The sequence below is a fragment of the Gordionus sp. m RMFG-2023 genome, chromosome 2, assembly GCF_954871325.1.
Source record: "Gordionus sp. m RMFG-2023 chromosome 2, tfGorSpeb1-WG-v2, whole genome shotgun sequence".
Lineage (NCBI taxonomy): Eukaryota > Metazoa > Nematomorpha > Gordioida > Chordodea > Parachordodidae > Gordionus > Gordionus sp. m RMFG-2023.
This window is the reverse complement of record NC_088776.1, coordinates 12,733,188-12,752,160: the sequence shown is the minus strand read 5'-3', so window position 1 is coordinate 12,752,160 and position 18,973 is coordinate 12,733,188. Positions and strand designations below refer to the sequence as shown.

General features: G+C 25.8%; 2 protein-coding genes across 4 annotated transcripts; one reads left to right on the top strand and one right to left on the bottom strand.

Moving 5' to 3' along the window:
* The first annotated feature begins 980 nt into the window (after positions 1 to 980).
* Positions 981 to 13,540, top strand: LOC135924943 (uncharacterized). 3 transcript variants are annotated; one of them, XM_065460084.1, is made up of 15 exons: positions 981 to 1,577; positions 1,969 to 2,045; positions 2,409 to 2,627; positions 4,213 to 4,414; positions 4,654 to 4,967; positions 5,218 to 5,433; positions 5,896 to 7,077; positions 7,385 to 7,585; positions 8,200 to 8,475; positions 8,597 to 8,716; positions 9,084 to 9,299; positions 10,069 to 10,266; positions 10,500 to 10,977; positions 11,144 to 11,479; positions 12,410 to 13,540. In XM_065460084.1, the coding sequence occupies exons 1-15, from the start codon at positions 1,057 to 1,059 to the stop codon at positions 12,990 to 12,992; spliced, it is 5,139 nt and encodes a 1,712-aa protein (XP_065316156.1). In that variant the 5' UTR covers positions 981 to 1,056; the 3' UTR covers positions 12,993 to 13,540. The 3 variants fall into 3 exon arrangements, with proteins under 3 accessions (XP_065316156.1, XP_065316157.1, XP_065316158.1); XM_065460085.1 differs by lacking the exon at positions 11,144 to 11,479 and having other exon boundaries at positions 985 to 1,577; positions 12,410 to 13,536; XM_065460086.1 differs by lacking the exons at positions 981 to 1,577; positions 1,969 to 2,045; positions 4,213 to 4,414 and having other exon boundaries at positions 2,489 to 2,627.
* Positions 13,502 to 18,956, bottom strand: LOC135924945 (coiled-coil domain-containing protein 77-like). The gene is made up of 9 exons (XM_065460087.1): positions 18,826 to 18,956; positions 18,646 to 18,783; positions 18,537 to 18,602; positions 18,350 to 18,495; positions 18,126 to 18,305; positions 16,981 to 17,245; positions 16,630 to 16,761; positions 15,601 to 15,753; positions 13,502 to 14,840 (listed from the first exon to the last, which is right to left on the bottom strand). Exons 1-9 carry the CDS (start codon positions 18,946 to 18,948, stop codon positions 14,670 to 14,672), a joined length of 1,374 nt encoding a protein of 457 aa, XP_065316159.1. The 5' UTR covers positions 18,949 to 18,956; the 3' UTR covers positions 13,502 to 14,669.
* Between the last annotated feature and the right edge of the window lie 17 nt (positions 18,957 to 18,973).

Here is an 18,973-nt window from a genome sequence, read left to right as displayed (position 1 = left end):
TTTTCAAAAGAATTAGGAATACGGATCAATCCCCCAAAAAACCATTTTTTTTTATTTTTCACTACGAAACTTTAGCAATTATTCTCTCAAATTATTTTAGATTTATCTTCTCCATTAAATAATCTCCCTATCCCTAGCATAAAAACTACAAATATGGCCTTTCCTCCCCAAAATTCTTCTTGATCCTTACCCTACCTTTCCCCGTTTCTTTGAATTTCTTTTAAATTTCTTTCAAATTTTATACTATTTTTCTCTAATTTTTATCCCCTAATTTTTTTTTAAAAAAATAAAATTTATAAATTCAATCTTTTATAATACATAATAAATTATATAATAGTAAAACATAGCAGATTCATTAATTTTCCTGTTGGTGGAATAAAAAATTGACATTCGAAATAAAGTTAAATTAATGAATTTATTAAAATTCTGGTAATTTTTTTTAAAATTATGATATACTAATTTAAATACGGGTAGTATATTATATATAAATACAATGCACATTACAACATTACATTTATATAAATCTTAAAACTTTCAAAATGACAAAAATAAAAGGACTTCTTTTTGTTTAAAAAGAATTTGTTACCTAAGGCCTTCTTTTAGAGCAAAAAATATAAATAATTTATATTTGAAGTTTTTATACATAAAAATGTAATGATATATTGTGTATAATTAAATTTGAAAAAATAGTATTTTGGCTATGCATTTTTTTCTAATTTATCTTAACTTTTCTCATCATTTATGTAAAATATTATCTTATTTTTTTTCAGATTTTAAAATAAACATTTCTTTATCATTTCTAACTTATTTTTTTTTACGGTAAAATTTAATAAAAAAATTATTTAAAAAAATTATTTAAAAATTGAAACTTTTGTTTGGCTTCAAATGTTATGGCCATTTTACTTATTTTTTATTGTTATATGTTATTAAATTTAAAAGATTAATATTATGTTATATATAATAATTTTATATACAGCGAAATATGATTATTTTTTTGAAAAAGTAAAGTTATAATAAAATTTTAATCTCAAATCAAATTTATTTTGGAAAAAAAAGATGAAAAAAATGTTGTTTAAGAATAAAATAATCTCCAAAACAATTTTTCGAATATTATTTTGTCTAAGTTTATCCACCTTTATATTGTCGCTTCTCATATTTTTAATGTCACCGGGAATGACAGTAGAACGAAACCATTATATTTCTAGATTCAAAATTATCTCGAATGCTTATAACAAATTGTATTACTCAAACTTAGCCATTAATTTCCTTAGATTCTCTACAAGAATCGCGGTATTGAACTTTCAAAGAAGTAAAATGACAGTAACAAAGAGTGAAAATAAATATCGCGCAAAACGATCAGAGCAATCCTTGCTTTCCAATTGTGGTCAATTCAGTACTTTGGACAACATGCCATCAATATTTGAATATAAGAGTGATTGCTATTACCTTTTTAGTCAGGATTCGCAAAAAATGAATTGGTCGGATGCTAAAGGCTATTGCAAGTCTAGAAACACACAATTAATCCATTTTAAAGGTCAGCAGCTTGCTGGTTATCTAAAAGAAATTCTGAAAAAGCGGTAAAAATAATAACTTTCTATAAATCATTCTTTTCATATCTTACAAACTTCGTTCGTTTAAAAACGTTTTGTATAAAATGTTACTCAATTCGAACATATTCTACCCACTAGATAATTTATTCAGAATATTATTATGTTTTTTTTTCAATTTTACTTTTGTAAAATTTATTTGTTTAAATTTATTTAAAAAAAGTTTTATTTACAAATAAAAAAATAACTTTAAGGTAATTATAAAATTGTTAATTGAGTCACAAAAAAAAGAAGCATAATGAAATCTAAAAATTTTGGTTATTTTTGGGTAATATAATATATGCAGGCGCGTAGCCAAAGAGAGGATTAGGGGGGGGGGTATAATCTTTCATCTTATATTTATTAATAATATTAATTACAGATTTGAAGATATAACATATATTACTTTATGGGTAGATGGTCCTATTGTAAAATCCACCGATCCCATGCCATTTGAAGGTAATTTATTCAATTAAAAAAAATATTTGACAGACTAAATTTAGTGATTTTTTTTAATATTTAAAGTCAAATCAAATATTAGATAACTTAGGCTTCTTTTCCTTTTATTATGAAACACGGATTTAAAATTATATAGGATAAAATATAGTTTTTATATTTTAGATTAAAAAAAATTTGAATGTAAATAAATATATATTCTCTAAAAAATAACAATTAAATATTTAGTTCTTAATGACATATGAAACATTCCCCCCTTCTTTTGAATATAAATTTAGCCTTGAATCTGTATAAGATTTGTTGTATTTAAATCGAATATGAATTGAATATACGATTAAGGCTAATAAACATTTAAAACTTTAAAAGATTCTTGTCATGAGTTAAGATTCGTTTCGAATAATACCGAAAGTGCTGAGCCCACTACGACAGAAATATCACAAGAGGTGATGGGTAATAGTCCAGTTATATCATGGATGAAGCCGCAAGTCGTGAATTACCTTAGGGATTCTAAAAAATGCAGTGATAAAAAGTATTTTGCTTGTTACAAGACGCCCGTTCATGTGAATATGTCAGAAGTGATTGAATGTAACTTTTATAAAATTTAAAATTATAATCTTGTAAAATAATATAGCATGATAATATATCAGCTACCGCTAAGTTTTAATGAAATGTTTTTTTTTAAAGTTTATTCCAAATTTTTTTATTAAATGGTATATATCGTACTCATATCAAAAAAAATATCTACAAACAGGGAAATATTAATATTTATAAAAAATAAATTAAAAAATATATATAATAGGGGAGACTGGGGCTAGTCGAACCAATTTTTACAAAATTGGCTATAGCTCTTGTTGTTTTATAGATAATATAAAAAATAATATATGATTGGATACCTAAAACTATACTCTATAAAGATTCCTTATAAAAAATCTTAAGAATATAATCATTTTTTTAAATTTTATTTTTTGTAAAAGTAAAAATTTTGTTCAACAAATCCTAATAGCGGGGTGAGGCAAACCACTTCAAGGGGCTTCCTAAACCATTAGTTTTTTTAGGCCATAATAAATTGAAATGCATTTTTATTTATTAATAATGATATGTATAGAATAATTTTATTGTTTTATTATTCAAAATATCATAATACTTATAAATTGAAGCTAATTATATATAAAAATTGAAACTTAATTTTGGCTAATTTAATAAACATTATGGACATAAAAAAAATATGAATTTTAAGGAGAGATTAAGATTTCTTAGCATAAATCCTAAATACCAAACATAAACAGCCATGAAATAGCCTTTTCAAGATTTTGAAATTTTTTTCATTATTAATTGCCATAATTGGCGTGTATGGTTTAGCAAACCCCGCTTGCTCTAAATTGACAAATCATGATGGAAATAATATCTAGATTTGATAAATACTCATAAAACTTACCCAAATTAAGAAGATTGTTTAAACTTTGTAATAAAATTTAATTTACATATATATGATTATATATTTTAATAAAAATTAAAATTCTGTCATGTAAAAATCTTTTGAAAATTTCATTAAAATTTTCTTTCTTAAATAAAATTTTTAGTAATTAATTATTTTAAAATATATTTTATCCATAGATGTATACTAATGAAAACTATATTAGGATAAAATTTTAACCTTCTGGTTATTTAATTTTAAAATGAGATTAAGTGGTTTACCTAACCCCAGTCTCCCCTACTTGTAATTCATTCTATTTCTAAACATGAAGAGTGTTTCATTTTAAACTTTGCAATTATCATTTCTAATGCAAAATAGGCCTAAATTAAAAGTGAATATTTTAGAGGTCGGAAATGATATAACTTCAAGTTTAGAATGATATTATACTTCATAAGTTTAAAATGATATTTTAAGAGGTACTACATATCATCGATTGAGAATTAGATTATTTCATAGTTACTTTTTGTAATTTTACAGGAGCGCATAAAAATTAAGTTTCTATTGTTCTCAGTTGAATGGTTAATAATTTGCCTTATTTTATAAACATTCGGATTTTTTTTATGTAAATAAAATTATATAATTATAAAAAAATGAAAAAAATAATTGAGCGCACAATTTTAAATATATATTTTTTTTATTCAGTCTATTTTAAAACTTTTTTTGATTATTTATACCTTATAATTATATTGTAATAAGCTGTACCGCTAACTACTTGCAATACAATTTTGAGGATTACCCAACAAAGACCAGTTTTATATTATAAGAGTCCAGAATTTAGTGAATTACAAGACCTGATAAATAATAATATTCTTAACTGTGATATCTTGATTTTCAACACGTATCCCCAAGCTATATTAAATATTGAGTTTTTAAAGTTGAATTTAGAAAAAAGCGAAAGGTAATTATATCAGTTAACACTATAATTTTTTTAAAATGTGTTTCACATCAAATGTTATGTAATTGCTAATAATTCGACCTTTAATATTTTAATGTTTAGCAACATAAAAAACTTTTAAACTCTGAAATCTCTTAAATAATTTAATGAGTAGGAAATTTGTTAAAACCTTAGAATGTGATGTTAGCTCACACTTGAATTTATAAAATAAAATTAAAAAATAACTTTGCATAATATTTAAGGTGTCAAAACAGTTACCTAGAAGTTAGTACCTACGATGATATGGGTGCCTTATCAAACAATCTCTCTACACAATTCAATAAACTTAAAATTAACGATTATAGTGCATATAAAGCCATAATGTATAGCAATACATTCGAGTCCGCTAATATAGAATCAAATAAATATTGTGGGGATTGGGAGTCTAACATTAAGCTATTAAAATTTCAAAGTTTTAAGCCTCGTCTTAAAATGCATTTCTTCGCAAAGCACATTGCACTAAAAGGGGATTACACAAAGGGATTTGGGTTTAAAGCTTACTTGGAAATAAATAAGGGTATATGGCTTCTATTTTCAAATAAATATATTTTCTAAAATAATAATGAAATTCCTAATTATTTTAAATGTAAAGTTTATTATTAAATTTTTTTAAAAAAAGTCTTTAAAAAAATAATTGAATTTTCAAGGTTATAAAAAAAATATACAAAAAAATAGTAAAAGTTCTATCCTTTAAGAACAATTAAACCAATCTTGTATTTATCTGTACAAATATATTATATTTTTAAACAAATTATTAATTCTATAAGGATTTAAACATGAGAGGCAAAAGCCAAAAAAGATTGACTTCCATAATCAAATTGAGGGCAGTTATTCAAGCTCAAATTACCTGTCTACACCGAGATACCAAAATAACGCCGATATAGATATCAATATACGCATGCCTGATCTCAATTATCGAATAGAAATCAGCTTTGTTTTTATCGATATAGAATATCAAAAATATTGTCTTTACGACTATATAAGTTTTATAATTTAATTTATTTATGAAAATATATTAAATTTATCATTTATTATTATCTTCGTAAGTTTTTCTAAGATATGAAATATTTGATTGTTATTTTATATAATATATTTGCTAATTATCGTAAAAGTAACCATTTACACATGGATTTTTTTAAAAAAATCCAATCCTGGGGTTTAGTGTTGTCAAAAACCTTGATTTAAATGCCTATTTAAAAGGGCTTAAATCAAGATTTTTGCCAAAAAAATTAACAAAAACTTGAGATTTGGTCAAGAGAGGGTTAAACTTCTTTTCCCCCACCTACATGAAATCTCGAAACTTGGGTGAAATTTTTTGACTAAATCTTCAACCCTTTTTAACGCCGAAATCGAAGTTTTCGAACAACCATATGTTTTTTAAATTTGTCAATTTTACGGCCTAGTTCAAAATTTATTAACCATTGCATATTATATTACAACAAAAGGTATTTCCGACTCCGACACTCCTATCAAGGGTGAAAACGACGATATACGTATATGCGGAAAACTGTATTTCTTATCTCGGCAACATGATAACCTATATTATTCTTCCTCTCATTTAAATATTTTCAACGACGACACTTTCAATTCTAAAAATGATTATTTCAATGGGCCGAACTATAAAAATTACAATAGCATTTCCCTTAATAACAGCACATTGAGCATAGTTAATCTACCTAAAATTAACTTCAATGACAATGATCAAGATAAATATTTTGTAAGAAGCATTAAATCTGCCCCCATTACGCTTTCCGGGGTAAACCCGTTAACATTTTTAAGCTTCGAAAATAAGATGAGCGTTAAATTTAGATCTGATTCATCACTGAACGAAGGGGCTGGCTTTTTATTAAAGTGGAAAGGAATTGACATGCGAGACTGCGATAACCTATATATCAAAGTGGTGCCTGGAATCATTTATGAGAATAAAAACGAAGATATATTATTAGAAGATATAGGTAATAATTATAATAATAATATGAATAAAGGAGAAGTCATAAATGATACTCGGGGTTCTAATCAAGTTGCAAAACTTATTATTGATAAAAGCGTCAAAAAAATGCAAAACAAAATAATGCCCGCGATCTTTAATTATTTTAAGAGTTTCAACAGGATTGATATACCTTACCTAAAATGCGCCACGACTTTATTCATTAATAATTCAAACTCAGAACCAACTACGAATAATAAAACTGCCAGCATTAGTAAAAATGAGAATGCTAAGGATAGAATATTGATAAAATTCTCGAGCATTAATTTTGACGAGGATAATCGTCATACCTCTTGTTTGGAAGAATATTTTCTGATTGAGCTTAGCAATCCGCAAATCAGACTAAGCGATCTAAATCAAAATATTTATACTAATCATTATTTTAAACTTAATAATAGGACTAATCATTATAATATCTCACTGAACAACTCCAATAATTATGTTAACAGCTCTCTTAATTTTATCACCTCTACAAGAGGAATTGATAAGTACGAGTCACAAAAAATGATTGTATGTCCGGACAAAATCAATGATTGGAATTTTAAATACTTCGTGTCATATTCGAATGTATTAAGATTCCATTATATCAAAAATACTAGAGAAAATTACGTTCTAGATTATATGATAGCATATCGCCATGGTATAATATTTTTAAATATGCTATTTTATAAAGTCACCCCAGTGGTACTAATATAGCTTATTATTAATTATTGATTATTATTACTGTTAAATATTTTCCAAGGATTAAATTTTTTATTTAGTTTATTAATAGTGTTGAAAAGCCGGACATAGTTTTTAATTTTTTTATAAAAATGCTACATGCAAGCCCTAATTGGTCGTTTAAGACTTTTTATAAAATATTTTCCTTTCAAACTTTTCAGATTCTGGGTACATTGCAAATCTCTACATATATATATATTTAATATATTATTTGGAATCATTTTTAGTTCAAAAGGTAAGAATAAATGTGACGATATCGATAAACCATTCAAACAGTGAAAACAATTATTTGACTACTTTAAATTATCCTAATCCAATTCCTAGTGACACGATTCACAGCATACTGTTAAGATCGGACGAAAAGGCCAATATTCACTTGTACACAAAAGGCCTCTATTATGACAGTTCCTTTATAAAATTAAAAGATGGTGAGGCTGAATTTGATCATTTTACTTTTCAATTTTCATACATGAATTGAGATAATCCATTAGGATTCGGAATTTCTTAATCATACATTTACTGAGGGAGATTTTAAAATTTTAAAAATCTGAATTGACCTAAAATGTAAAGCATTTATGAAATACATACCTTATAAATTTCAGACAATTTTTGCAATTATCTTTTCTGTATTTTTCATTCAAATGAAAAATTTATATAAAAGTTTATATAAATTTTAAAATGCTTCATATTTAGATAAATTTGTTGAAATTCACAGTGTGGGTACTCTATACATATTGGAATGCATTTTTTGTAGAATCAGATTTTTTATATTAGTAAATCTCCCCCAGTGAATATTATAAAATTTAGAAATTCAGGATCGTCATGGATTCCATATCCTAATTCAACATATACAAGCAATCAATCGTAATGTAATATAAATTCAAAATAAAAGATATACAGTGTAATCAATAAAATATTTATAGATTAATTTTTTAAGGCAGTGAAGATAAACTTAATTCATTTTTGTTATTAATAAATTCTGACAATTAAATAATATTTTCACTTCCGTTCTATCTTATAATCCCATAAAAAAATAAATAAGATAAATGCGCAAATAAATTAATAATCGAGGATCCTTTCCTACTTCTTAAAGAAAATGACAGCGGCTACACTCCAATGAAAAAGATTTATTGCCTCAAATCTATAAATAATATTAATCGAAGTGGAGAGGACATCATAAATAATAATGATATAAATATTAACAGAAATGAATTATCTCACGTTATAACTTCGTTTATGCATGCTCTTATATTAAGAATCCATTCTGACTCGCATTTCTCAGCGTCTCCATTCATTTTATACTGGGAACTTAGCAAAGGTAAGGTAAGTTTAAAAGTATGTTTTAAGATATTATTTGTTTAAAACTATTTAACAATGGCTATCTTGAACCAAAAATAAATACAAATCAAATACTTCATTTTATTTTTTTAACGTTATAGATAATGACTTCGAGATAAAATCTAAAGCATCTACACTTTCGCAACTCCCAAATCATAATTTATGCGCCAACGGGGGCAATTATACTATCAATCAATGCGAATGTAAACCTCCATATTCAGGTTCATAAACTCTATAAAAATATGTTTTAATATTTATATTTTAACCAGCGTCTTCACGAGAGAAATTTTTAAAGGGTAAATGCCTAGATTTATCTCCCCTCCCCACCTCTTCTCCGCAATAAAAATAGTGAAATAAATAATTTTTTACTCATTATTCACAAGGAGTCTACCCCCTACCTCCTGAAAGATATACAAAGGCAAATAGTTCATACCCCCATCCCTATTCATGTAGACACTGCGTGTCGTATATTCAATTGTTTATAGATATGCTTGTTATTGTGACTTTACATTTTGACACTAATTCAGTAATAGTATATTATTAATCAAATTTATTTCAGTCATAATATTTAAATGAATTTTAAAAAAGGCAAATTTTGTTTGAATCATCCCTGCGAGTCTCAAAATTGTAATTTTGGCGTTTGCATCATAAAGGACAACACCTATGCATGTGAATGCGACAAATTTCACGTGGGATCAAAGTGTCAATACGAAATTTGCGATGCAAATATATGCAATTCTCAGGGGATTTGCCAATTATCGTTAAACGAAACAGAAGTTTGTAATTGCTATGGTGGATACACAGGTTTGTATTTATTAATTTTAGAGATTAGATCATCTTTTTTCATGGCTGCAATTATTAAATATGAGTAAGGAGGTCCAGATAGTTTAGCACGTTTAAATTAAATTGGAGTACGTAGAAAATTTTTTAGGGCCACGTTTATAATAAACGCGAAATACCGCTATACAGTTCAAGCGATGTGTAATTTACAATAAGCATAATGTCAAATTATATAGCTACACTAGATAAAACAAAAAAAAATTAAACCTATGGCTGAGAGTATAAGTAGATAAAGACCTTTAAAGTTGAAGTGTCTAAGAAATATTCTTAAAAGTCATTAAATAATATACCATATAACATACTCATGCGATTGTTATTTATTTTATATGTCTTATTGAATTTGGGATACGTAATCTATGGTAATTTGGAATCTCCAAATTTATAATTATTTTAATAAGTTCAATACTGAGATCCCGTTTAACCGAAAATGTATTCCGCTGTGTAGAGTAACTACCCAATAAATTTCAGACAATTTTTGCCATAAACATTTTGTGGAATTTTTAACAAAATCAATATAATGTATTTTACGGTCTGGGTACTCTATGCATGCTTAAATACATTTCCGGTCAAATCAGATTTTTCAAATTTAAAAATAACTTTCAATAAATGATTTTAGATCGAAAGATTCTGAATCCCATGGATTCTATACCCCAACGCTTATAATATTTGCAAATTTAAGAAAAAAAATAAAATAAAATATCAAGATATTGTTTAAAATAAATATAAATGACAGGAAGCACATGCGAATTGAAATTACCTATAATAAAGGTATTGACACCGTCCGAGAAATTTTTCCAAGAACCATTTTGGATGGGTATATTTTTGGTGATTATAGTGCTCATCATATTGGGATTGATTATGTTGTGCCAAAGGAAATGGACAGGGGAATACAAATTTATATTCTGCGACGATTGTAGTTTTATAAAACCAAGTATAGTTTTGATCGAAAAATAATGTTTATTTGATTGTTTATTATTATCCAACTTTTACGTAATCGTAATATTTGATTTGAGCTTGCATTGATAATAAAAATTATATTATATAGAGCTCTCTTTCGGTATTAACGGCAGGTTTTCTAAATCTCATACGTAATTAACAATAAGTAAAAAATAAAAAATTAATTTTTATATTTGAAATTAATTTTATATAAATATTATAATACAGGGCCTAAATCCAAACGAAATAAGTTTCAAGATAGCAATTTTTCTTCTTTGGACACCATCATCAGCAACATAAATAATAGTAGTAATTTAAATACTATTCCTAGCGACATCATTATACATAATGATATAGGAGATAAATCAATGCCTATTTCTAAGAACTTCACTAAAACCTATAAAAAACGTTCAAATGAAAAGAGAAGGGGCTCTTTTCTTCCTTTAGCATCACCTCTCAATCATTTAGCTTTAAGAATGTTTACAAATCGTCGCAAATCATCTCCAGTTACTAGTCAAAAGTCCTTTTTCTCCCAAAAAGATCATGATAATTTTGCACTGAATTCTTGTCGAGATAAAGATAAAAAAGATGAGAAATATAATAAAGAAATTGGGAATTTGCCTGAATTCAATAAGGGAAGTCTTGATTCTAAAAGAAAGTCTAAGGTGTCCAATGTTCTTAAAAATATCAGGGAGTCATCAAACGAGTAAAGATTATTTATTAATATTCATTTCCTTTTCGAAATGTTTAGGTGCTTAAAATATTTTACTTGAGATAAATTGATATCAGGTGTATTTTTGGTTATATATCATAATAATACTCTAGGTTTAATCTATTAATTTATTGATTTGTATTTAATATTATAACATAAGTATATTCCGACCTGTGAACGAAAAAAAAATGAAAATCAATTTATTCAACGATTCTGCCATGCCAAAGCTAAGGAAATATAGTTTGGCGACTCCTTATAATGATGACAATTTTTTAAGACCTCATTCTAATAAAAGTATAATTAACAGATCATCCACAATGTCTTCAAGCAGTGGTTGTTTAACCAATGACACCTCGATTAGTGATAATTTTTCTGAAAATCAAATTAGTTATAATCTAGATAAAACGGCTAATGACTCAATACCAATCAATTATAATGACCTCTGTAGTTTAACTAGTAGTCTTTGTGGTGTTTCACATAGTCCAATCATTAAAAGGTGTAATATTAATCTAAATGATCTGATACATAAAAAGGCCCATAGTATAAGGGAACGAAAGAATAAACGTGATTTAGAAAACTTTAGATGTAAAAAAATGTTAATTAAAGATTACTTATATGCTAATAAGTTGAATGACGCTAAATATTGGGATCCAAATTATATGGATTACTATCTGAATTATTTAAACCCTGGACAACATAACTCTGAAATTATCGATTCTCATGGGTTGTGTGATTCTAAATATAAATTGCCTACACTTGAATCAAATAGAGAAAATAATTGCATAGATGTTGTACTTACCAAAAATTTTGAATTCAAGGGCAGATCTCAAAAACCTATTATAACCATAATAGATACTAATGTAAAAATTAATAATTTTACTAATTAATATTATTTACATATTAATCAATTAAAATATTAATTATATAACAATTAAACGAAAAATTTTGATTTTAAGTTGGAGAACATATAAAAAAATTCGATCAAATGGGATATAAGATAAAAAGAATTTAAAACGTATTTGGAATAAAAGAAATCAAATGAGCCAAGAAAAACAGTTAACTTAACGTATTTATTATATTGTCTTCTATATTGTACAAGCATGATATATATTTTTAAATCAAATATAATGTAATATTGTCAAGCATGTTAAAACAAACTATTATTTAGGTTTTATTTAATGCATGAAATCCTAATAGCCAATTTATTTATTATTCCTAAATAATAGTGTGGTTAATAGGGGGGGGGGGGGGAGTACAATTTTTTCAATTTAGAATAAATAATTATTTTTTATAAATTTATAAAAAAGATGGTCCCTCCAATTTAAAAAGTCTGGTAATGTGAGTTAAATTTTTGTATTAAAATAATAGTGTAGTATCCCTTTAACAATTTTCAGAGCATGATTTAATTATTTATATAAATTAAAAGAAATCTAGAGGCATTCGATGAAAATGGCAAAAATCTTCCACCTCCCTACGTATCGGCGATTAAAGGTTTCATGAGAAGGTCTTCTTCACTTCTAAGTATCACCTCTTTCGGGCATACAAACACAAAAATAATTTCACCTAATATAAATAACGTTGAGAACAAGGCAACACCCGAGTCAAAAAATAATCCACATCCAGGAAACAATCGTAGTAGCAGAGTAAGTAAAAGGACTCAAAATTTGTTGATGTCTTATTCTTCACCATTTTTTGCCCAGGCTTTTGATTCTTCTTCCGAGGATGACGATAGAAATTTTAAAACCAACTTGTACAACAATAAAATATTTAACAGCGAACCAATACCGCCATTAACGGATATAGTAGCTATGAGAAATGATAATATTACCACTCGTAATTACGACACTATTGCTTGTTTAAGGGACAAAAAACATAAATATCCACCTTTTATACAAGCTCTTAGAAGCCCTCTTGAATTCAAACCGCTAAATTCAGTAATAGCTCATATGTTTACAGTTCCTAAAGATGGCAGCGTCCACAGATTGTCTTACACAGGTGGCCATATATGAAGGAGCAGTATTTTTTAAAAATTAAGAGTTTAAGTTAAATATAATATATTTCAAAAAATATGGTGCTAATTATTTTTTACTCCTAATAATTTTTGTTTAGTTCTATAATAGAGACGTTGAATTTTATATCGTTTTATATTATAATGATTTACTAGTCAAAAAATCTTTGCCTAAAGCTTGCACTATTTAAAAAAGGGTTAAAATACTATAATTCTCTTAACATTAATCTTAATCATAACAAAACCGAATTTATTTTTTATTAGTCCTATTACAGATTATTTCTTTAAAAAAAATGGGGTGCGAGCTGGAGTCAAGGGGGAAAAGGTTATTTTTTAGGATTGATTTATATTCATGGTATAAAAAGTTATAATTTATGATAAATTTTTCATTTTTTTTATAATTTATTATCTAAATAATACATATATATTGTATATTGTATCACTTTTCAAAATATTCGATCGAGCAAATTTAATATTGTAATAAAGATATATATATATATATGTGCATGATAAAATATCGTTGATATGGCTACCATTTCATTATTTCTAAATAATTTACATAATATAAAAAACGTATGTAATAAATTTTAAAAATGATGTATTGTGACATCATCACGGGAAGAATGTGATAGGTAACAATTAGAATTGCGGGAGGGATTGGTAAATCCTCAGAACCAATTGAAATCGATTCATGGTAACTATACAGCTTTTTTAATGTTAATTAGCTGAAAACACAAATTTAATAAAATACTTTTATTACTAATATATTATAAAACAATAAGTAAATAAACATAAAAATTATGACGCTTTTATATAGTAAATATAAAAAGGTGCAATAAAAAAATATAAAATAAATGACGCAGTACTTTTATACAAATATAAAAATGGGTTGTGCTTGTTTTCTTCGACTAAATCGCGTTTTTCCCTAAATATACTAATAAGGAAAAAGTCCTATTATTAATTTTAAAAAAATCTGTTAAATTTTTGGGCCGAAATGGTTAGTGTGTCCAGGTTTAATTTCTCCTGAACTAAGACCTCATTCAGCTGGGCTTCTCTTCCTATTGCAATCAGTATTAATTAAAAGGACTGGCTTCCTTATCCTCTATAATCTTAAAATAATTTAAGTGTTCTCATTCTAATTAAAAAATCATTCAGGCTTAAACAATATGGTTACAAAAAAAGGATATATTTAAGGGGAAGAGTATATAATATTGCAATTATAATGAAAATTCTTAAGAAAAAATAATTTTTATCTAACATTAAAATTGCTTGTAAAAAGCATAAAAAAATATATAAAATCAAACATTATCACAAAAAGATTTAAAAAATTCATTTTTAATTATAAAATATATTTTTATAATGCATATATAGGCACGATGAGATCCTTTATAAATGTCACAGTTCAAACAATAATATACTAAAAATAGAAATAGTTTATTCATAGCATTGAATTTTTTTTAGAGTTTGGGTTAGTTTCTTAACCATCAAACATAATATTTCTCTATCAGGTATTATTAAAAAATGCCCACCCTAATTCAGTTAAAAATTCAAATAGCGGGAAGTAACTCATTTTACATTTGAAAACTTCTTAAAATGCTATTAAAACAACTTCCTATTAATATTAGGAATAGCTGTCCATTAAACTAACAACTTATTAAATATTATTCTTATATAATGTCTATCCCAAATTTGGATCATGAAGTTGAGTTTTGAGTCGTTCTTCCATTTCCAACAATTGAAGCCTAGATTTCGTCTCATCATGAATCATTTTTTTTGAATCTTGAGCTATTTGCTCCATATTTTCGAGGATTTCTCTGTTTTTCGTTTCATTGCCCAGGTTGATAGTTGCCTTTAAATTATTAAAATATATTATTTTACGTCAGAAATGATTTTTTTTATAGAAAAGTAAAAAAATTTTTTGCACGTTTAATCTTTTATTGACCTTAATTTTCCATAATTTTATATTTCTAAATCCAGGGAAAAAAATTCGACAAACTGAAAAAACTGTGGGGGAAAACGAAAGGAAACATCAAGGAAAAAAAATCTTAAGAAAATATTTTTCTGAAGACTTTATTACTGCAGATTTTTCCCTGCGATTTGTCTTTGTTTAATATTTTTTTTTTGTTTGGCCAAGTTATTTTTGGGATTTGCAAATATAAAATTATATTAGAAGATTTAATGCAAATTATAATTTCTTTAAGGGTTTTTATAAAAACGATCATAAATCACGGAAGAATTGAGACAAACTATAACATAATATAAAAAAAATAAAAGCATGCAAATTATACATTTATTCATTTAAATGTTTATCAATTCTTTTTAAAAAAAAACAACCCAATAATTAAAACGTTTATATCTTAAAAAGCGATTTAATAAAAATGCTTGGAAATTTTCAGAAATATAGTTCCGCATAAATTGAGGCTACTAAAAAAAATCAGGTCAATATTTATATGTTAATTTACAATAACCAATTTTAAACATCCGGGTGTAGAAAAACCGTTCTATTAGCATAGAAAAGTTAAGATAACAGATTTTTTAATTTTTTGGGTTGTCATAAAAGTTAAGAGGAAGAGAATGGATGTAGCATGTATATATATTCATAAAATAACCCTGTATAACAATCGTTCCAACTGTTTAACTTTGTCTTTAAGAATGTTAGTATCAGCCTGATATCCTTGCTTATCAAAATTTCTACGTTTCAAAATATTTTGATACTTCAATTCACATGCCTTAAGCCTCTGGGTCAAAGTTTCATGTCTATCCTACAAACAAAATGTGTTTTTTTTTCGAATATATAAAATTTAATTCAAATTTTTTATAAAGATTTTCATAATTAAGTAATATGATAGATAAAATAAATTCAAACTGATAACAACATTTATCTTACAAATAATTTTTAAATTAAATAATTAATTTTTAATATATTTGATAACTTATAATAAAAAGATATATTTGACACTGATAATTTTGATTAATTAAAATTTACTGCCCAAAAAAATCCTACCCTTGATATCATTTACAATAAAATATTATTACTTACACTACAACATAATTCACCATATTTCACTTTCAAAATAATCAACGTATTTATTATATAGCCTAGAGGTAAATTATAATTTATAATAAAATATTATCACCTACACTAGAAAATAATTTATAATTTTTCAATTTCTTAATAAAATGGAAGTTCACAAAGAAAAATGAGAGAAAAAGCGTTAAAAATTTTTTTCCGTGAATTAAAATATTTTTTGACACCTAGAACCATCCATTTTTAAAAAGGATCTGGGTCCAAGTTTAGCTAAAATACGAGGGTTTAGGGTCCGGAGTCACATTTTTGATTAATATATTATATGTAATATGGAATCTCAAAAAAAATTTCAGAAAAATACAAATATTGTAAGGTAAAGGATGAAACAAAAATTGTTTCATCTTTTAGGTCTTTTTTAGGTTAGACGTGTCCCAAAGACACTATGTCTTGGACTGGATAACGTCTGGCCCAGAATAAGAACGCCTCCAACCAGTCCCAATTTGATATTCTATAGACTTATCAAATTTAATACTTGAGTACAACAAAAATATAAATCTAAAACATTATATAGCATATTATAAGTAAATAAAAAAAATATTGAATTTCTTACCGAATAAATTTGATGTTCTGCGATATATTTTGCATTCAATAATTCGTGTTCATTCTCCAAGTCTAAATACTTTTCCTTATAATATATGGCACTATCTTGAGAAGCCTTCATCTTCTTCTCCAAAACTTTATCCTAGACGGAAAAATATTAATATTAAATTACGTGTTTAAAATATTTTTTAATTTAAATATCTCTTATAAGCAAAAATATCAAACATAATTTCAAAAAAAAGGATGTTAGAGTATGACAAGCTATAAAAGATTAGTATTCTTCATGTCAGGGCAAAATAATGTTAATGAGCAATATAATGAGTAAATGAATGTATAATATTTTATGCATTTTTATTTTAACCATATTATATTTTTGACCATGTCTATATTTTTTAGCATCATCAAATGAGGAAGTATCAGTTTTGTCATTGAATATGTCTTCATCACTCAACAAATTAACATTTGACGAAAACTTCATGTGGTTTATTTGTGATCTAAGTTCTATGATTGTGTTTCTTAATGATGCTTCCTTTATTTTATAAATTTCTTCATTTTTATAGTATATTTTTTTCAACTCTGCCAAATCTTTAGCAGTTTGACACAATAATTCTTGCGTTGATGATAATCTATTGTGTATAAAAATATAAATAGAATATAACAGTAAAAAAAACTTCTTTATAGTTAACTTTCATCAATTTTAATTAAATGAAGCAGAAGTCTTATCTAATATTAAAAAATTTTGGTTATAGTTAAGTCCTCGCTTATTACAAACTATTTATGTTAACTCTGTCTATTTCTTAATGAATCTCATATTTTTTTAAGATATCAAAAAAATGCAACATTCAATAGTTAAGAAATTAATTTATATACATTTTACAATTTTTCTAGATTATATAGAAACTAATACTCCAAAATTTATTTCTAATAACCAGACCGGTGTCTATACCAACTTCTTTTTAAAAGCGTTTATGAACGAAACTTAAAAAACATGTAGTATGTTTATTGGGAAAAAATAAAGGTGGTATTGCGTCAATTCAGCACAGTCATTTTGTCGTGGTCAATGGGACGCCAAATAACTCGACGCCATTATTTTGGGCAAAAAAATGATCCAGCCCGTAGCATATTTTTTTCTTTTAAATTAAATATATGCAAGTTTTATTTTAGATATTTTTTTAATCATGATTAGTAAAGCAAGTGCCAATTGGGGCTTGAAAAACCAGGGTTCCTTTAAATACCAATGAATAATTATAAAATATATTTTTAAATTTATTTTGTGGATTACTCATTAGAAGTCAGCGCGTGTCAGCCAGGCCTATCAAAATTTTGATTAGGCTTTCCGAGCCAATCTTATAATTACCTTAACCTGTACAAGTTATTCTACCCATCTGTAATAATTTATTTAAGAAGGAAAGCGACATAAATTTGCCTAATTATGAGTCATAAAACATTTTACAGACTTCGGCAAAAGTATATCCCTTTGTATCTTAACTAAGGTTTTAATTTTACCTTTGCACTAAATTTTTCTGTTTGGCAATTTCCCTTTTTTCTATTTCTTTGACAAAATTTTCATTTTGATTATTTTTATCAATTATTTTTCCCATGTGAACAGTAATAAAACGCCGTTGCTCTTCAATCTCCAATTTTAGTGCTTTAATTTGTAACATTTCAATTTGTTTATCTTGAGATCTAAAAAATTAATTAATTAAAAATTTTAAAAGACAGATTACTACTTTGATGGGTTTGAATTTTTAAAATTCTGATTTTCTGCAATGTTTTCCAAAGAATTATATCCACTTGTTGATGCCCGAGATTTACTAAGTGCTAAACTGGGAATTGTTTTATGTGTCTTACCCATTACCTGGGTAGTTTTTAGACCCTATATTAAATATATATAACTTTTTTTGAGGTTATATTTACATCTTGATCAGAAAACAGTACTATTTCCAATGCTTTGATCCTCTTTTTATTATCAATATCTTTTATCTATAATCTTATAAAAATTAATTTATAAATGAATATGAATAACTCTTAATTGATCATTTTCAGCAGATACCCTCAAAGCACTCTCCTTCTCTTTTAATAAACAGATTTCTACTTTGTTTAATAATGCTTGAAGATGATATATATCATCATTCTTTTCTTTAATTTGTTGCCAAAAATCTAGCTATAAAAATAATATAGATTTTACATCCTTAATTCAAGTTACCTGATTTGTATTACATTTTTTAATTTCTTCTATCTTCTTAGTTAATGTTATTATATCCTTTTCGTATTCAGCCGATTTGTTTTTATAGAATTCAAGTAAATCTTTTGTTGGATTTTTATCCATATGATTTAAAGCGGTTATGGACCGC